General features: G+C 32.0%; 1 protein-coding gene across 1 annotated transcript; it reads left to right on the forward strand.

Moving 5' to 3' along the window:
• Positions 1-11,314: 11,314 nt before the first annotated feature.
• On the forward strand, positions 11,315-14,451 carry LOC106411531 (WD repeat-containing protein 13-like). Its single transcript, XM_048762824.1, has 12 exons — positions 11,315-11,652; positions 11,719-11,828; positions 11,927-11,996; positions 12,072-12,225; positions 12,305-12,442; positions 12,733-12,872; positions 13,003-13,050; positions 13,155-13,265; positions 13,502-13,677; positions 13,781-13,902; positions 14,008-14,084; positions 14,181-14,451. Exons 1-12 carry the CDS (start codon positions 11,389-11,391, stop codon positions 14,292-14,294), a joined length of 1,524 nt encoding a protein of 507 aa, XP_048618781.1. The 5' UTR covers positions 11,315-11,388; the 3' UTR covers positions 14,295-14,451.
• Positions 14,452-21,991: the final 7,540 nt, after the last annotated feature.

The raw sequence follows: 21,991 nt of genomic DNA on the forward strand, positions 1-21,991 counted from the left end.
TCTATCTTCTCTTTTAGTCTAGGCTGTTGGCAAAGCTATAAAATTTTAAATTAATAGCTTTGATAACGATCAATAGTAAATTACAAAGATTAAAATATAATTAGTAGGTTATTGGGACTATAGCGAGAAAACAGAAGCACATCACATTAGAATATAAATAGCTAATTTACAAGTACTAAATTTAAATTTTAAAATTAGTAAAAAAAAATCATAAATTGTATAAACAAATATAAACACAAAACACACATGTCGATATATAACCATTAAGAAAATAATCTCATTTAAATAACTTTCTTGGTCCAACCAGAATGATGGTATGCAAAGCAAACATCCCTGGACAAGTAGTTTACTACAATCAAATTAACCAACATCAAAAGCCGGAAATAGATCGATTCCACGATGATCAAACAGATATTCTGCGCGAAGCAGTGGGAAGGAAGGTACAAAACCCTTTGGAGAGTGAACTACAAGCCCTTTTGATGGCACTACAACACCGTTGGTGGCTCTCGGATCCAAAAAAAATTATCACGGAGGGAGACGGTAAAAAAGGTGTTGAGGTATTAAACAGGAAAATGCTACTCTTTGAACGAGGGATATCAAATTGTGGTCGACTAAGTTTGAAGCAGTTTCATTCTGATGGACTACGAGGGAGGCAAACAAAGTAGCAGATCGATTAGCAACTACTAGGCCTTTAGAAAATTTTTTTAAATTTCATTACCATGTATCACAATATATCACTAATCTTCTTCGTGAAGATCATGTACTCTCGATTGCATAGTAATAATAAACATAGATGTTATAAAAAATAAAATTTATATATTTAATTTGTGATATTAATACAGGATTGTAGAACGTTTTTATTGGAGATAAGAAAATAGAAATTAATGTTTTTGGACGGAAGATATACTCAAAATTCACATAAATCCTCAAACTGATACATTAGTGCTTAATATTGTAAACGAAAGTATATAAAATTTTATTTTTAATAACAATGTAATAACCTGATTGGTATTTTGAAAAGATAGTAATTGTAAAACAAAATAAAATTTAATAATAAAATTAAATAAGTTGTGCATATCTATTGAAAATATCTTAATTATCTTTTTAAACTGAGTTTTAATCCATAACTATATTTTAACTATAATTAGATTGCAATATATTTTTTTATGTCTATAGTTTAACAACTGATATAGTAAATAGTAATATTTTTCATAGAGGTGTTACAAAACAAAATTCAGAGAAATTTTAGTGTATTTAACTCCTACAACACTTTTAAAAGTTTTTATTTTATTTTTTTCCTTATAAAATTTATTTTGGAATAAGAGATATAGTTACCTATATTTTTCTTTTTATAAATTGTTTTATCATAGTAACAACTATATAATTTATAAAGAAGAAGAAATAGTAAAATTTGTAGTAAAAATAGTAAAAATTATAATTTAAAATAAACTGAAAATTTATTTAAATTTAAAATATATTTATATTGTTTCGTTCATTTGCATACTCGCCCATAGGGCGGGTCCGATTCTAGTCTATATAAGGAACAATTTACTTCTCTCCCAGGGCGTCCACGTCGTCTGCCACGTCACTAATTCGAAGTTTCCTGGTGCAACACGTGTCCCACCATCACAAAACTCATCGTTTCATTTAAAAATAGGCATCATGGGCTTTTTGTTAATCATCATAATTGTAGTCCAGACAGAAAGGCCCAAATCTGATAACTCACATGAAGTGCTAGGGTTTCTGTTCTTCTTCCAAATTCGCTACCTATCAAATTTTTTCCTGCGTTATCTCTCATACAGTCAACGGTGTTTCGACTGTTTTAATTACTGAAATCGTGATGGAGAATCTCTTTGTCTGTCTCCTCTCGCGTCGTTTAGCTTTCTATTGCACTCAAACGAAACCGTCATAGTTACACATTCAACATCATTATCGCCTTCTTAACTCCAAAGAGCGACGTTTAGCACGATCTTGAAATTGATTGTGAGTTATCTCTCTGCAAGGCGGTCTATTGATCACCTATGAAAAGGTTAGCTTTCTTCACTTGAACAACATCCTCACAATCTGTGAAAACACTAAAACGAGATTTGCTTAATTCTTTTTTATTTTGTTTTGTTCTCTCACTCATCCTCAAAAAATTCAAGCTAAAAACTTTTACGCTGCTAACAGATCGTCCGAAATCACCGGCAAGGGTCCTTCATCACTGCTCTTCAATGATGTCTAACCAGCCCTAGGAGATCCGTCCAAGTTGGTTTTCCGTGTTATCCACTAGCGGGAAGCAGGGAGCACAACGTCCTAATCGGACTGGAGTTGCTACTGATTGATGAACAGGTATAGCTAAGGCCTTAGGCTTTCATATTTACTTATTTAGTAGCAAGTACTCTCTCAATTTAGTATCCTCAAGTTCATCACCTACAAATCAGTAAGATAAGAGAGAGCATATATTCACAAAATTCATCGATTGTTATTTTGATTTCTTTGCAGAGATCATGAATCGAGATGAATCAAAATTTATTGATTGGACGTTTAGTACAGAGCAAGTCGTGGAACTTTATTTAGTTATAAACAACGAATCACTCATATTGACATGTGATAAAGTTTTGATTTTTCTGTGTATCATAAAGATCAATATCCAAACTGGAGAAGAAGAAGCTGGTATAATTTATGAGCTCAGTTTTGGTTTCTCATTTAAATAAATGTTCTTTTTCGCTGAGAAACGTTTCAATTTTGAGACTTTTTGTTTGAATTTGATAGTATTAGCAAGACTTCATTGCTGTAGATGGTCATGTTTCATTGTTCCTTTATTGTTAATTGATCTTTTGTTGCATTTATGACACACAGGAACCTACGAAGACGAGGCTTCTCAACTACACTATGAATCGTAAATACTATTATAGATGTGGGGAAGAGAGTTTGTTTCTCTGGTCATTTATATGAATTTTAATTTTCAACCCACTATCTCTGCCCTCTGTTGGCTTGACCTTTTTGGGCCGAGGTTGGAGACATATTCAACCTCTGCAATCGGATGTTTACGTTCAAATCTATTTTAATGCTTGCAGATCAATTGGTAAGTACTGATAAAGATAAATTCCTCTTACCGTTTTGTGATTGTTGACTTCTCAGATTAGTGTGGTTTTGGTGATTTGATTGACCTTTAGTGTTTGATTCTTGGTTTTTTTTTTCCGCTTATATCACATTGTATCCTAATTAATTTTGCTTTTGATTGATGTCAGATTAATATCATTGATATGACTGGTGTAATCTTAGCCCTATGCAGTGTTGGTTGTGTGCAGAGTCAGTCTATTACAGTCGGCATGCAAATGAGGAGATAAGAAGTTGCAAGAATCTACAGCAAATGGAGTTTACTCCAGGTAGAATTCTTTTACTCCCCTCTATCCTATGTAGACCTTCTCCTTGAAGATATTGTCTTTTAATTTTCTGGAAGCCTCTTATTCTGATATTTTGGGGTTTGGAATACATGTTATTGTAGGTGTGCATCCCAACACCATTTTGAGCAGAATCAAAAAGAAAAAGCAAACAATAATGATGCACAGAAGCAGCTGGGAAGAAAAGAAATCGTAATAGCTCAGAAAAATGTAGCTAGAAACATTTTTCTAGCCTAAACAGGTGCTTTATGTATTTCGCTAACGATCTGGAATGTTACCAATAATATTTTTATATGTTAGTGTAATCTCAATAAGATTCGCAATTGGTTAAGCCTTTAGAGGATCATATGTACAAGAAGAAAAAGAAAAACAATGCAAAAATCCCATGTATATTGATCTGTTTGAAAAAAAGAATAGAAAAATAGATGCCAAACCATATGAAATTTCCTCTATACACACAACGCTTGCTCAAACATAATATAGGCTCTCGGGGAAAAAATATTCCCTATAACGTATAAAATGCAATTTATGATATAATTACTATAAACCAAGATGTTAACTAATACTTTTATCATAAACCAAGATACTTTTATCTAAATGTTAAGTAATCAAAAAGACATGTGGATTTAGAAATGCCAATTTGAGAAAAAAAAATGACCATCCTTCCAAAGTTAGAAATGCAAAGTTTTAATTTTGCTCACTAACCAAACAAAAATCAATACTCTATTACGAATATGGTAAAAACTCTATAAATTAATATTCAATAAATTAACATTTTTTTGGTTTTGAATTGTATCGATTCAAAATATGATATAAATCGATACGATAATAAGATAATAATTTGTATATATATGACCTCATTAACATTATAAATTAGTAATAAATGTTAAGTAATCAAAAAGACATTTGGATTTAGAAATGTCAACTTGAGAAAAAATGACGACCCTTCCAGAGTTAGAAAATTCTAATTTTGCTCACTAACAAAAAAAAAATCAATAATCTATTACTAATATGGTAGAAACTCTATAGATTAATATTCAATAAATTAACAAATCTTTGGTCTTGAATTGTACCGATTCAAAATATGATATAAATCCATATGAAAATAAGATAATAATTTGTATATATATGATCGCATAAAAATATAAGTTATATATATATATTTAATATAAGTACAAGCAAAAAATTTGTATTGTTTATTTCATACTCACACCATAATTTACCTCTATTTTTTAATATTTCAATATATTTTGATAATATTTAATAAAGTAATATCAAAAAAATTTAAATTCTATAAAAAATATTTTATATACATCAATTAATAAATAAAACAATAGAAAGTTGATTTTCTAAAATTTAATTAATGTATATGCACGATAAAATTTAAAAAAGGAAAGTTTTTCTAAATCAATAATTCTATAAATTAATAAAATACTATAGCAACAATATTCTTAATTTATAGATTTTTACTGTATTAAGGTTACCATACAATAGATTAAGGATCCATCAAAAATGAACTTTTTGTGATTTTTTATTTATGATCAAGTGTAGAAAAAAAATAAAATAACAACAAAGCAGTAAGCGCAAATTGATAATAAAAATCCGCATAAAAAATTGTTGTTTAACAATAGATAAAGTACCCATAATAACTCATTATAACATAAATACCAAAAAAAAGCAATTGTTAATAATAGCAATTACTAACATTGTCGAAAACAATTATATTAACTTCGACAAAGAGTTCTTCTAAATTAAACCTCTTTTTCCACTATTTTATAAACCCTCAAAAAGATACAATGGTATCTGAGAACTCAATCTCTGTCTCTTTTGATCGATTTCAATTGATTTATGTATTTTATATTTTTATAATCCTTAAAATACTATAAAATCTTACAACTTTTAATTAAAACAGCAACGACAGTAAGAATTCAGTCATTTTAGTTATATAATTGAAATTTGGTGTAGATAGAATAATCATACTCACACCCTTCTTAACATATAAGAAAAATTATACAAAATTATATATTAATAAAAACCGATACATCAGATCATGCGCGTAGCGCGGACCTGCCCTACTAAGATATATAATAGTGATTAGGGGTAGGCGTTCGGGTTCGTTTTCGGTTATGTTTGAGATTTCGTGTTCGGTTCAGATCTTTGAGGATTCGGTTCGGATTTGGATAACCAATTTAAATTATTTTTAAAAAAATTAAAATTTATTATATGCTTTAATTTTTAAAAAATATATAAACAATAGAATATATTACATATAAATTTGAATAACATATGTCAGAGTACCTAACTTGACATATAAATTGGTTTGGTTCAAGGATAGAGAATTAATAATTATTTACGTATTTTTGGAGTTTTGAGTATATTTTAACTATTTTAGATATTTATGTTTGATTATTTGTATATATTTTCAAGTATTTAAACGAACTTAAAAGTATCATATATATTTTGGATGTTTTTATATATATTAAGTCTAAAAATAATTAATATATATAAGTATATAAATCTATTTTGGATTCGGTTCAGACCAAAATTTTGAATAGTTCGGATATTTAATCAATTTCGGTTCGGATTTGGTACTACTTATTCAGATTGGGATCGGTTCGATTCTTCGAATTCGAGTTTTTTGCTCAGCCCTAAATAGTGACATAAAAAACAAATAGCATCATATTTTTTAAAAAATATAACCGCGCGGGAGCGCGGATCAAAATCTAGCAATTTATTAAAAGTTAAAACACAACAAATTCAAAAATAATAAATTAAATTTAAATTTTTATATATGTAGATATATAAGATAACCTAATATGGAAAAAATTATCAACACATAAGTTAAAACATAAATTATCAAATAATTCACGTAAAATCAATTTATTTAAAAAATTTTAAAAATATTAAGTGACTTTAAAATAACTTTTTAAATTATAAATATAGGCGAGTAAAATATACATGATCAAATAACATGCATGAATTCATTAGACTAATTTACATGAAAATATTATAAGATAATAACTAGTTTTCGTAAAAAAGTGCTAATTATTAATCTATGTGAATTATTGGCAATAATAAAATAAAACAAAGCATAACTTATATATTTCTCTACCTATATAAATATTATAGAAGATTTTTAGTGAAATAATATATTTTTAGATGATAAAAATATACATTACTATTTATTGTAAAATTTTATAATTATTCATATGTAAACTAAATGCAATAATATTTTATTTAAAATTTTATAGAAAATAATATAGAAATAAATGAATTCATATCTTATATATTATGTCTTATAAAAAAAATTATTATATGAAACGAAAATGAAATAAAATATTTACAATAATTTTGAAAGATTTGATATTTGGTTTAAAAGTATGTGAAATGGGTTAAATAAATTATTCATAAAAAATAATAGGGAGAAAAATAAAATTTATCTGATTGGTCCTCTGCATGATCCCCGACACTTTTTTTTTTTGCTAAAATATGTTAATATCTGTAAGAAATGAAAGAGGAGATTACATGGTAAAAACCTAAAACAACCGAGTCCCTGGTAAAAATAAAGAAAAAAGAGGGGGACAGTTTTGAAGCCGAGCACTACAACACTCCGTAAATACAAAACGTAACTTAGAAATGATTATCTAATCCAAGCGGCCATGAGGCAGTGATTGTAAGTTTGTGTAATCTGTATTGATCTCAAACGTACAAGGATGAACCTATATAATCTAGTTACAGTTGTTAGATCCTCATAACAAGGAGGGAATATCTAAACAGAGGAATATGCTATAAGACTAAATCTTATTCAAATATTTGATATATTCTTTCACCCTCCCGCAGTGAGATCGTTGGCGCAGCGAACGGTCAAGCTGGATCTGAAGGCAGTAAACAAAGAAGTTGGAATTCCTTTGGTGAAGATTTCGGCGTACTGGAGTGTTGTCGGAACGTGAAAGACTTTCACTTGTCCTAGCGCAACCTTTTTTCTGACGAAATGGAGATCAATTTCAATATGTTTGGAGCGTTGATGCTTCATCGGGTTTGTTGATAGGTAGACAGAGCTGACGTTGTCACAAAACACCAATGTTGCCGTTCGTAAAGGAAAGTGTAGCTCAAGTAATAGGTTGCGTAAGAAGCAAGTTTCAGCGACTGCATTAGCTATTCCTTTGTACTCAGCTTCAGTACTCGATCTTGAAACTATTTGATGTCTCTTCGACGACCACAATATCAGGTTTTCACCATGGTAGATCGCATAGCCTAAAGTTGAGCATCTAGTGTTAGGGCAACCTGCCCAATCTGCGTCGGTGTAGGCAGTTAGCGTGTTGAGGTTGGACTTGAAGATTTGAAGACCATGAGAGCTGGTTCCCTTGATGTATCTTATAATGCGCCGAATGGCACCATATGCTGGTCACGGGGATCATGCATGAATAAACAAACCTTCTGCACTGCATATGTGATGTTCGGGCGTGTGAATGTCAGGTACTGCAGGGCACCTGCAAGGCTACGATACTCTGTAAGATTTTTCAAGGGCTCGCATGTTTCTTCCGAGAGCTTTGAGTTAACATCGACTGGAGTGGATACTTGCTTACAATCTGTCACACCAGCCCTTGCTATAATCTCTTTTGCATATTATTGTTGAGTTAACAAGACGCCTTGTATGTTGTATTCGACCTTGACTCCAAAAAAATAATTAAGTTTCCCCATATCTGTAATCGGGAATTCTTACTTTAGCTATGAAATGAGTCCTGAAATAAGCTCTTGAGATGAGCCAGTTAGCACAATATCATCCACATAAAGAAGGAGATAAGCTATATGATGTCCTTGTCGAAGTACAAACAGAGAAGTGTCACTTTTGGCTGTAACAAAACCAAGGCGTGAGAGGTAAGAAGCAAACCGAGCATTCCAAGCCTGTGGTGCCTGCTTGAGCCCATAAAGCGCCTTATGTAGCTTGCATACATGAGTCGGGTTGTTCTTATCTACAAACCAGGTGGTTGATGCATGTAGATTGTCTTGATATCTCACCGTGTAGAAACTCATTTTTGACATCTAATTGTCTCATCTCCCATCCCTTAGAGACTGCAGTGTTAAGGACCATTCGGATAGTCGCTGGTTTGACTACAGGACTAAAAGTCTCGTTGTAGTCCACTCCTGGCTGTTGCGACTTCCCATTGGCTACTAGGCGAGCCTTATGGCGCTTAGGATTTCCATCTGCATCATGCTTAAGCTTATACAACCACAAAGAGTTAATAATGTTAGCTCCATAAGGTCTAGGTACTAAACTCCAAGTTCTATTTTTAATTTGAGCATCGTATTCATCCGTCATAGCTGGATTCCAGTTCGGATCAGCTAAGGCTTTTTGATGGCTAGTGGGAAGTCTTGACTCAGAAGATGTGTATAGAGAGAAAATTTTCTTTGGTTTTCGGACTCCAACTTGACTTCTCGTTGTCATTCTCGGTGCCGGAAGGGTAGATGGCTGAGCGAGAACTTGATTAGTGGTATCAATTGATGTGAGAGGAAGTTGGAGAGAAGTTGGAAGAGACTGTCTTTGAGGAGCTTGAAGAATATTTTTGAAAACTGGTGAAGGATTTTTTTCAAGAGAATCAAAGACTTGAAAATTTTGTGAGGCTTTTTCTGCTTTTGGAAATGTAAGTTCATCAAACTCCACATGCCTAGATATTATGATACGATTAGTTTTCAAATCTAGGCATCGATATCCTCGATGATGAAGAGGATAACCGAGAAACAAGCAAGGAGTAGAACGAGGTGAGAGCTTGTTTGTGTTGGCGTGATGTATATTTGGGAAACACAGAGAACCAAATATACGAAGATGATCATATTTTGGAGTTTGATTGAAAAGCTTGAAGTGAGGAGTTTGGTTACCAATGGATGAAGAAGGTAAGATATTTAGCACATGAGTTGCGACATGAAGTGCTTCTGCCCAATACGATGGAGAAAGATGAGCTTGAAACAAGAGAGTTCGTATGGCATTGTTAAGCGTTCTTATCATTCTTTCAGACTTGCTGTTTTGTTGAGAGGTGTGTGGGCAAGAAAACCTGAAAGAAATTCCATGGTGAGAGAAATGATCATGAAAGTATGAGTTATCATATTCTCCACCATTGTCGCATTGAAACGTTTGATGCTCGTTTTGAATTGGTTTCTGACATAGGCGCTGAAATGTAAAAATTTTGAGAATACATCACTCTTCATGCGAAGTAGGTAAACCCATAAATAGTGTGAGAAACCATCAAGAAAAAGAACATAGTAACGACAACCACTGAAGTTGTGGACTGGAGAGGTCCATACATCTGAATAAATGATTTCAAATGGTTTAGTACTTTGAGTTAAAGACTTATGAAAAGGAAGTTTTATGTGTTTCCCAATTTGACAAGCATTGCAGCAAGGTATGAACTTGTCTTTATTACATGAAAGCAAACCAGAAGAAATAAGAGAATTGAGAGTGTGATTATTTGTATGAGCTAGGCGCCTATGCCAGATGGAAAGAGACTCGGAGGTAACATGTAGTGTCGTGTGTTTATTGAGATGAGAGAGCACTGGGTATAGATCACCTGTACTGTCATTGCGGAGTAAAGACTTTCCTATCAATGATCTTGAAAAGCGCTCCACCAGAAACATACTGATTGTTATGAAAGACTTTTTCTTACATTTGGCAGATCAACAAATTCATGTATAATAATAATCTGCATGCAAATAATATTTTTTTGTTCTGTAATTTAAAGCTTGAGTGGAAAACAAATGCAAATACAATCTGTATAATAAAGAATCTTCATTTATTCTGCATTTTCATTCAAACCCTTTAATCTTTTGCATGTGTACTAAGTCCATATTTCAAAGTTTGGTTGAATGACTTCTCATTGAATTTTGTTGGATTTTAAATTAGACACATTTTTCAGTTATCATAAGGATATTGATGCTGTTAATATAACACATAATAGTTAATGAATGTTAGCATGTTGTGTCTTAACCGCAAACAAGTCAAATCTTATCTGCGTATGTGAAACCTAGGGATGGGCGTTCGGGTACCCATTCGGGTTCGGTTCGGGTTTATTCGGGTTTCGGGTTTTCGGGGTTAAAGATTTTAGCTCCATTCGGGTATTTCTAAATTTCGGTTCGGGTTCGGTTCGGATCTTTGCGGGTTCGGTTCGGATTCGGATAACCCATTTAAATGATTTTTAAAATTTTAAAATTCAATATATAGTTTCAATTTCTCAAAATCTGTAAATAAAATACTATATAACATATAAAATTGAATAACATATGTCAGAGTACCTAAACTTAACATATAAATTGGTTTGTTTGAATATTTTGATAGACAATCAGTAGACATTTCAACTATTTTTGGTGTTTTGAGTATATTTTATACTATTTTATAAATTTACTTTTGAATATTTTTATATATTTTCAAGTATTTTAGACAACTTAAAAGTATCTTATATATTTTGAATGTTTTTAATATACATTGAATCTAAAAATAATTAATATATTTAGATATATAAATCTATTTCGGATACATTCGGGTACCCGAAATACTTCGGTTCGGGTCGGGTTCGGTTTCGGTTCTCTGGATACCAAAATTTTGAACCCGTTCGGATATTTAATCAATTTCGGTTCGGATTCGGTACTACTTTTTCGGATCGGGTTCGGTTCGGTTCTTCGGATTCGGATTTTTTGCCCAGCCCTAGTGAAACCTATTCATGCAATGTATGAGATTTGTATCCAAAAAGAAACTCCAAGTTATGTTTAGTTTGTACCAAAGTCTGATCTTATTTTGAGTGAGCCAAGTGTAAATTGATGGGCTTTGTATTTTGTAATAATGCTGTAGTTGAAACAAAATGGGGGTCAAGGTCAACTGTACAAGAACAAAGATAATCGACTTTTAAGAAAATTTGGCAAAAAAAAACAGATTAAATCAGATAAAGCCATGAGAGATTAAAACGAACGAGCTACAAGAAAGTATAGGGTTGTATATGTAAATAACAATTAATTAATGATACGAAGCTATCAATCAGTTGGTTTTGTTTCTGATGGTAAATCTTCATCTATTTTCCGAATGGAGAAGGAGACGATCCTTGTAGAGATCGGTGCTACCATCAACGACAAAGATGAAGAGAAGCCGAAGCGATCAAAGGATCTCGAGTTTCTGAGCTGTATGATGCAGCCGGCAACAGCCGAATCAGATCCACAGTACATCGGAATCCGCCGAATTCTTCTCCACCGGAAGTCCGAATCCGGCGCCATCTCTCGTCGTTATGTGAGCTCTCTTTAATCTCTCACTTCAAACCGTTGAGCTTGCTATCTGATTGTTGTTTCGTTGAAGGATTGGAGATGCAATGGTAAAGGATATGTTGCGTATCGTAATTTCATAAGCAGACCTAGAAAATGGGAGAATCTGAGAACGCCAAGCCTCTTAAGTAGTCCAGGGAACAGGTTCGATTCTACTACTTGACAACAAGTTGTTGTTTTTTTTTTGTTTTGGTTGTTTTCACACTGTAAAATTGGTGAATTTTTACTGGTCAATGCATCAGTGGTCGATGGTTACGTTCACCAGGTCCACTCTCCCATCAATTTGAAGCAGAGAGCTTCAGTTCTAGTAGAGTAAGTAGACTTGCAATATTCAGTTTCTTGGAACTAAAGAAGAAAGTTCATTTAACTTATGCTTTTTATTCATAGGATTTACGGAGTGCTAATCAGGTTTCGAGCCGGAGATTGAGTTTTAGCTCGAGTTTCAGTGATGGTGATCATTCCTTTCGCCGTGGTGGTGGTTTTGAACATGCTTATTCTTTCGTGGGAATGCATTGCATCTTCGACCAATGCAAATCTTCTGGTATTTTCTTACATCTTGTTTTGGATTTAATCGACTTAGTTTGTGATTTTTCCTTCACTCTTGTGTGTCTCTTATGTAGTTACTGTTCTGAAGTTTGGCCATATGAGTTCTGACCTACTTGCATATGGAGCATCAGATGGGACCTTAACTGTTTGTAGTCTCTCGGAAGAGCCTTCTGTCCTCAAGCAGTTGACAGGCCACTCAAAAGATGTCACAGGTTCGATTCACTCGTATTGTTTCCTTTTGTCTTTTCTTTTCCTGTATCTTGGGTAAACCTGCCTGCTTCTTTGAATTCATGGCTTGTTTTGTGGTAAGAAGATTTGAGTTGGAAATTGTAAAGAAATTATCTGTAATAGATAGATCAGCTATGGACCATAATTTTATTGGATCCTATATCAGAAATTATCTGTAAACCTGCCTGCTACTATGACATTAATTTTATTGGATCCTATGTCAAATTATAATTCGAGAATCTTAAACTTAATTGTTTCTCTAAAATACTTTCAGATTTTGACTTCTCGTCAAACAATCAGTACATTGCGTCTTCATCACTTGATAAGACAATACGAGTATGGGAGTTGTCAAGAGGTGTTTGTATTAGAGTTATATATGGAGTCTCTGCACAGTTTTGTATACGTTTTCACCCTGTAAGTTTGCCCTACTTCCTCATCTCTTAGTGAAGATCTTCTCATTTATAAGATATTGAGTTAGGAACTTTATGGTTTCTCTTGCTTCTCTATTGAAGATATTCCACTTTTTTTTAATGATTTTTAACAGGTTAATAACAATTTCCTCTCTGCTGGAAATGCAAACAAGGAAGTCTCGGTAACTCCGCCCTACTTTGTAGTCAAGTATATTAGTGTATTGCTTTTGTGTTCTCCAGTTGCTGACTTGTTTGGGAACTAACACTTCTCTGCTTGACAAACTAGGTGTTCAATTTCAGCACTGGGAGAACTATTAAAACACTGTCGTTCGATGGTGAGGTGACAGCTATGGACCATGACCACACTGGTCAAATCATTTTCTGTGGTGATGGACAGGTAACTTTTCTCTATATTGACCAACAATGTATAAACTAGGTAGATGGTCTGTTATGGTAGATATGCCAATGTTTTATGCCCATTACCTATGTTGGGTCAAATCTGAAATCAACTTGTGCATTGTTGAGTTTGCTATAGGGGGGGTGGTTGACATGATGACTTTGGCCACTACATGTATAAAATTATATTTATCATTTGAGTGTCCTTTTTCACAAGGGATTGAATACAAATTGCAGGGAACTGTATATTCAGTGAGCATGGACTCTCATACAGGTTCATTATCCCGGTCTCATCGCCATCGTACTAATCACAAATCCCCGGTCACAACTGTGAAGTATCGAAGCTTCTCCCTCCTGGCGTCAGGTCCTGTACTTCTCACATGCACTCAGGATGGAAACTTATGTTTCTTCAGGTTAGGCAACACAACTTTTTTTCTTTCTTTCCTGATTTGCTCACTTTTTTCCTTATAGACCCTTGTAATAATTTGATTGTTCGGCTGTACGTTGGTGTTTCAGTGTTGCGCTTCAGATAAAAGGCTACCTGACATTGCGCTGCTCCCTCAAATTGGCCCCGAGAATACACAGAATCCAAGCATCGTTTTGCCCGCTTTTATCCCTAGAAAAAGGAGAGTACATAGGTCTGTGTTCCAAACTTTTACTAACATATAGTTTAACATATGGAGGATGCATGGGTCTCCTGAAAACTGCAATTCATCTGTGTTTCCTGTTGTTTGAAACTATAGTTGCCGGGAGCGAAGACTCGAATGTCTACTTCTACGATCTAACCAAACCGAAACACACATGTGTAAACAAGCTACAGGTGAGACAATTCTTTTGTTAACATCTGAAACTTTTTGTGTATGGATTGGAAGTTTGGAACTGGAGTCACGACTTGTGAGAATTGGGGATGCTACAGGGTCACAGGTTTCCAGTAATGTGCGTCGCGTGGAACCATGGAGAGAACTTGTTGGCCTCGTCTGATTTCTACGGTGTTGTTATTGTATGGAAAAGAGCAAAGACAAGCTCATGAGGTTTGTCTATAATCATTATAAACGAATCCAAATCCGCCAGTTTTGCCAGGAAAGGATTTTGGTTTCTTGCTTCACCTTTGTATCATTAATCTTAACCGTGTGAATTTTGGTTTATAAGTTCTAATTGTGAAAACCTCGAAGATGATTCTTGATTGATCGATTGGATCATCTATAGACACGTTTACGATGAGACTGTCCATAGCTAAGCATGGAGTCTCTTCCGCTGGTAGAGAAATGGCAAATCAAGATAACCCAGTCAATAAAAGATTACACTTCTCATACAATCAGTTCGTAGTTTACAGCATGAGCCTAAGGAGATTTAGTTGAGAAATATTTTATAATGCAGTTTTTTATATTTACATAAATCTGATTGTAGTCTAGCTGGTGAGATACTCGGCCCACCCGAGAGACCTGGGTTCGATTACCAGCAACGGAGAGTTCTTTTTGCCTAATATAGTCCAAAGTCGTCCCTGTTTCGTTTGTTTCAAAAACCACGGCCGTTTAAAATCATAAGAATATCTAGTTGAGGATCCAAAGGCCTTTACTCGGTCCCTAATACTTTGTCACTTTGCATATAAATCTTTTTTTTTTTCCATAACTATTTTCATTCTAAGGTTCTTTACTTTTTTATGTTGGCCAATATTCGCAACTGCGCCACCTAAGATTGACGAACAAAATTATATCTGTCCATTTTCCGTGTCAACCCGTTTTCATTCATATATATAACTAGTATTATCATCCTGTGCATTTGCACGGGCTAATTTTGCTTGCATTAAAATAGTTTTTTTGGTAAATATTAATTTTTTAAAATTTTCTATCAAAACTAAATATTTATTTGTTACATTTCTAGGGAGTTGGATAAACTAAAAGCTAAAATTAAAGGTGTCGCATTGAAACAAAACAGGTCAGAACATTAATTAGATTATTATGATTTTTTAGAGATACATGTTTGGAAGCAATATTTATAGAAAAATAAGAAATAAATACCAACACGTGGAAAATAGTTAAAAATTATATATGATTCATTTAGTTTTGTTTATAATTTTTTTGTAAATAAGTCTTCGTTAAAATATAAATATATTTATTGTTAATATAGTAAAACTAAAATAAATAATAAAAAACAATAAACTTTTACTGAAAGTATTTATTCAAAAGTTTTGCAATCTGATGCCCAGTAAAAAGAAAAAATGTCCTATTGAAAATAAAAGAGAATATATCTTGGGATTTTTTTTAACTTGAGTTTTGGTATTCTTCTCCATCCCCTTCACGTGCAGTCATCACAACCTGAAACTTCAAAGATACAAAATATATATTAATTAATTTGTATATAATAGACTCAAACACAGATTATAAGAATATGTTATGCTATAAAACCATATTCATAAACTTGTCAAACCATAACAAACGTAAAAACTCAATTCATATATAGCAGAATCAGATATACTTTCTCTTACGAAGTTGCGGCAAAACTCTTTTGAAGATTTACAGTAGAAATGTAACCATCTTCAAGTTCAATAATGCAAAGAGAATTGAGAAGAATTTGAACGCATTAATTTGAGAAGGAAAGAAAATAAATCTGAATAAAGGTCAAACATAAATTTGTATAAATTAATTTTTTGCTACATTTAAAACAAAGAAACAGTGGACAAAAAAAGAGAAGGAGAATAAATCCATAAATTAATTGCTTGAAAGTTAGAGAACTCGTGACTCGATGGAATTTATAGTTGATATGTTTTAAAAAAAAAAATCTGAACGTGTTGTTAGTGGTATGAGAAATTTAGAGCTTTAGTTTTTTTTTTCAGTTGCTAAAACTTGTAACCGTGAGAAGATTTTTTTAATTGATATTTCCTTTTTGTTAAATAGATGCCATGTGTCAGTAGTCACGTGACTTGTGATTTAATATATAAAGGATTATCTGTATGGGCTCATTTTGTTTGAATGGTCAAGAAAAGATAATGATACTAAATGGACCTTGGGTCATCCCGAGAATACCTTCTGAAGCCAACCGTATTTCCACTTAACGAATTGATACGATTGATCGGTGTGGATTTGAAAGATATAAAAAAATATGGATAAGTATGGCATGCGGCTCAGCTTGAAGAACCCAGGACTAGAACCTCCACTACAAGAAAAAGAGGTTTTTATAGCGGAATAGGATAGCGTTTTTTTCGTTTATGCTATGGTTGATATATCATTTAATTTTAGATAGCGTTTCCGAAATGCAAACGCTATCTTTAGCTGGACCGATTTTTTAAAAAAATTTGTTACATACTTTACATAGCACTTCAGGTGAGAAACGCTATGATAGCATATTTTTAATAGCACATAACTCAAAACGTTATGTTTACCTGTTTGAATCCCTAAACCCTAAACAAAATTTTAAATTCTAAACATATTTTTAAACACTAAACTATAAAAACAAATCCTAAATCTCAAATATTTCCTATTCTGATTTTAAATGTTAAGTTTAAATTTAAAATTTTATATTTTCAAAAATCTAGTTTCACTTTAAATTTCAAACCCTAAATCTTTAACATATTTTCAAACCTTAAACCCTTTATCCTATATCTAAACCTAATAACATAAACACTAAAGCTTACCTCAAAATCTCAAATCTCATATTTTCAAGTTTTAATAAAATAAAAGAAAAACTAAAAGATAACACTTATAAAAAATCTAACCCTTATATTCTCAAAACTCCAAACCCCTAAATCATAAACATAACCCTTAAATTTCAAACATTTAAAAAATCACCAAATTCAAAATCAGAAACATCTAAACTCTAAAGCATAAAACAAAATAATAAATTCAAAATCATAAACATAACTCTTAAATTTTTATAATATATTATCTTTAAAATTAGGCAAATTAAAGAATTTATAAGAATTGTAGTTGCTTTTTTCTATGGCCATTGATTAATTCTAATCTAAGGGTTAAAATTATCCTTTATCAATCTTCAACCTTCATTCTTATTGGTTAATTTTTTCACCTCAAAGATCTATGGCCATTGATGAAATATATTCTAAAGGCCACAATTTGTTCTCTCTCTTTTTCATTTATCTATCCTCTCATTAACGAAACATATCAACTCACTCCAGATCTGACAAAAAGAAAATAAAGTCTTTCCATATCCTTTTTTTTTTCTACGATGTTTTCTCCTTCTTCACCACTCCCATTGATTTTGATCGACTTCTCCTCCGCCATGGTTACTCCCTCCCTGTTTTTCAACCGATGCTCTCAGTCCTCCTCTTCCTGTGGCGATGAATCGCACCCTTCCGTAGATGACATCAACAAGCCAATCGTCTGAACGATCCAACCGAGGACGATGACGAACACTGGTAGACAACTGTGGGCTGGAGCCGAGGAGATCGGATTGAAAGTATGGTACTTCGGTGGTAAAGAGGAGGTTCCCTACGAAGACCTCCCGAGATCTGACAAGCGACGTAAGACGACGAGGAATAAGAAAGAGGAGGATGTCGTGAGAAGAAGAGGAAGAGGAAAAAAATGTGAAGGTGGAGACGGTCCGAAGCTATCCTATGAAAACAAGGTTCTTTTGATTCTATGTAGTCTCCATTGCATTGGTTTTTGAACTCTATGAATGCTCGTTACTTCTATTTGCAGGAGGATAACCCCAAAGTATCTTGTCCTCTTCTAATTAGTGTTGCGACCGCAAGTGTCATGAGAAGTTGAATCTGGAACGGAGAAGATAACAATGGTGGCTGAGAAGATTAGATCTAGGTTTTTTTTAATTAGGGTTTAGGATTTTTTATTTTATTTAGATTTAGATTTTTGTAATACAATTTTAATTTATAAATCAATTTAAATTTATAAATTGCAATTTCTATAAATAATTTTATTATTTTCAATTTTTTTTTTAATTTTTAACAAGAGAAACAATAACGCATAAAATACGCTATTAAAAAAATATTTAATAGCATGCATAAAACCGCTATAGTATATCATAAAACGATAACAGTGCGAAAACCGCTATCTAAAGTGTTAGACCTATTATGACGGGCGATGATACAGCGCTTAACAAACCGCTATCGTATCGTTAGATAGCGTTATTCGTCCGCTATAAAAACGCGTTTTTCTTGTAGTGCTCATCATCAGCATCAGGAGAGCCCATTTTCTCTTCCTCTCGGAACAGTAATTAGTAACTCAGATGCTTTGTGGCTCCGCGACTCGCTAAATGCAGGTCTAGGATGGTGTCTCATCCTCCGATGAGGGGAGTGGGAAAATCCGTGATTCAAAGAGGATACGTCATGTTAAATCACCTTTCTTGGCTGAAGTGATGGCGACATGAGAAGCCGCCGCGGAAGCTAACTGTCTCTCTATCCTAAACGTCTGGTTCCCATTTGACTCTCAAGAGCTCACTAGAACTATAAACTTGAAATCATATTCGGTGGAGCTTTTTGGAATTCTCATAGATATTGAGTTTCTATCTTTATCTTTTTCTTTCATGGCTTTTTTGTTTATCCGTAAAAAGTAGAAATAGAATTGTGTAGCTGATTCTCTTGCGAGATTGGCTTTAGTGTCGTATTCGTTGTACTGAACACTTTGTCAGCTAATGGTCTTCTCTAATATTGTTAAAAAAAACGTACGGAAGAAAACATAATTCTCATTTGAAAACCCAAAATTATTCATGAAAACTATTAAAAAATTATAGTTGGTCTAATTAATTAGGATTTAGAGAAATTGTATCCTATACATACAACTTTTTTCTTAATTAGGTAAATACCCAAAATCCCACATAATGGTGCTTTGATTGCTAGACACTAAAATTTAATGTTATAGGTAGATTGCTAATATTCATATTTTTTTTGTATAATGAGCCAATTGACTCTTAATTATATCACTGATTAGAGCCCTATTATACCCTGAAGATACTACTAAAATCTCAAGCTCAAACACTTAAAAGCTTAGAGCATCACAGTTCTCTTATTTCCCAACCAAATAGCCCTCATGTATTATTAGATTCTATTTCTCTATCTCTTACATTATTTGTTCTTATCATTATTATTAACAACTGTTGGTTGGTCGTATCCTTCATTGTTACAGGCCGACCCTGACCAATTCTGTCTCTTTCTCTCTCTGTCTCTCAAATTCTGCCATCTCTGACCCAATTCAGAAATCCTTCCTCTCCTGATACTTCGGCGACACAGCGATTTACGTTTCTCACTTATATTCATTTACTATATATTTTTGACGTTTGTAATTACCAATTTTTGCTGCTCCACATTTTTTTTCCCTGCTTAATACTCTTTATGTCCGAAATATCTCTTTTCCTTCCAAAATATAAGATGTTTAGAAAAAATTTTATGTTCCAGTATGCAAGATGTTTTCATATTTCTATGTAGCTTTAATTTTATCAAAACTTGTGTAACCAATCAAATTTAATATTTATATTTCGTAATTGGTTAAATAGTATTAATTTATAATTTTAATAATAATATTTTTAGATAAAAAATTAATTTTCTTAATAAGTTTGTTTTACTTAAAATATCATATATTTACGAACGGAGAGAGTATTAAAGTTATAAACAGTTTAACCATGTCACAAGATATGACCTACACTCATTAAAAAGAAAGTATAAGTTAAAACAGAAACATTTTGAAAAGAAAGTATTCACCAATTCTTGAAACTATTAGCAAAAAAAAAGACAAAACTGAGTGGGGGAAAAGAGGCACTTATTCTTTTTTTTTTATAAGTTTTATTGCAAATGCAACTATTCAGTAGCACGGGGACCATGTCATCATTACAAAATAGTATTTGAAAATAATAAAAAATGTAAAAAAATGACAATAAAAGACAGAGAAGAAGAAACTGTAAAAGCTTGCCAAAAAAGTGATTTTGTTTTAATTAAAAAGTGATCATTCGTGTGTAAACTTCGACACGTCTCACTCTAATCTAGACCTGTTCAATATGGTAAAACTGAAACATACCGAATCGAACTAAACCGAAATAGACAATATGGTATGGTTTTAGTATATACCATATAAATCGAATGAATATGATTTTATAAAAACCGTAGGATTTGGATATGGTTTGGTTTAAAACCGATTAAACCGAACAAAACCGATCAAAAGTAAAAACATGTAAATATGTACATATTTTATAACGTCACATGAAAAATATATTTTTTATATAAGTTATTCTTTTGTTAATAATTATTACCATATTTTTATAGTAATAAAGAATCATAATTCGAAAAACACTTAAAATATAATTAAATAACAATTCATCGTAACTGGAAATTTTTATTTTCTTAGTCTTCTTCTTTTAATCATTTTGTTTTATTTTATCATTGATTAAATTGAAGTGAAGGTTATAAATTTGATAGTTAATAATTAGAAAAAAATGTACTTAAAGTTGATCGGATTTGATATGCATCTAAAAGTTGTACTGAATTACTGATCCAAAATTAGATATGAAAATCTCAATTAATCTTGTCTTTTTTATCCCGATCTATGGCTGATGAACACCTCATCTTTAAATAATTAGTAATATATTTATTTTTGGTAACCAATTGCGATTTTCTATTTTATGGTTGATGTTGTTCCGATCCATTTTCTTGCAGCCATGAAAACAGAAAGAAATAGAGCCAGAGCATAAACTCCACCACCTGAAATCCCTTTAACACTAGGGCAAATCAACTTGGTTGAATAACATATATATATTGACGAGAGTTTTTGATAGTTCCTAGTTCATATCTTTTTATTTTAATAAATATATGAATGAATATAAATAATAATATAAATATAGAATGTATGTACTATTTTCTATATAATTTAAAACATATATAATTTTCAACTTTATAAATAACAATATAAATAATTATATGAATGAATATAAATAATATAAATATAGCATTTATATTGTTTAAGATTAATAGTTATTTTTCTATAACTTCATATTTAAACATGAAAATGTTATAACCTTTTCTGAAATTCATATAAATTTTATTTACTAATTGTGTTTGCATTTAGAAAAAAATACAGAAGAATCTATAGTACATCATAAAATTTAGAGCCAAAAACCTACAGCTGCAAGAAATTTTTTTATATCCTAATCTTTACAGGAAAAAAATATAAAATACAACTCCTCTCTATCAAATCCTTATGTTTAGTGTTTTAAAATTTATTGATATAAATCTACAACAATAGAATCTATAGTTATAACAGAAAATTTTACAGCCTATATTCTAAATCAAAACCTAAAAACGGAAAAAAAATTGAAAAGAGGTAAATTACGTTGTAGTTTAATATACAACAATAGAATCTGTAGCTATAAACTCTTAAAATACAAAATATTCTTGTAATGTTAATTATTTTATGATTAGTTTAGCTTTTTTAAAATAAAAATTAATTATCTAATTAGTTTGCAATACAATAATTATTATACTTATGATATCTAAATATGTATATATATTTTTGACTTTTAGAAGCTCAGCGCTGAAATCCATAATCCCTCCATACCCAAAACCATATTATGTAATATTAGTTTCGTCGGAATAATTAGTCAAACTAAAAACCTCTGACACAATGACCCGGATTTTTTCTAGTTTAGTAAATGTGTATTTTACCTGTAATGTTGATTTAAGACTCGGTTTATGTAAGGGCGTTAGATCTACCATTTGATAAAAATAAAAAAGCTCTACCTCAGAAGCTCCTTAACATACTTTTACTTCTAGCC

Source organism: Brassica napus, chromosome C7, assembly GCF_020379485.1.
Source record: "Brassica napus cultivar Da-Ae chromosome C7, Da-Ae, whole genome shotgun sequence".
In the NCBI taxonomy this organism is placed as follows: Eukaryota; Viridiplantae; Streptophyta; class Magnoliopsida; order Brassicales; family Brassicaceae; genus Brassica; species Brassica napus.

Bases quoted from the DNA above. Each gene is read 5' to 3' on its own strand.
- LOC106411531 (XM_048762824.1), top strand. From the start codon at position 11,389: ATGATACGAAGCTATCAATCAGTTGGTTTTGTTTCTGATGGTAAATCT. The intron at 11,829-11,926 runs GTTCGATTCTAC...TCAATGCATCAG, and splicing joins TTAAGTAGTCCAGGGAACAG to TGGTCGATGGTTACGTTCAC. The intron at 12,873-13,002 runs GTAAGTTTGCCC...GATTTTTAACAG, and splicing joins TTTGTATACGTTTTCACCCT to GTTAATAACAATTTCCTCTC.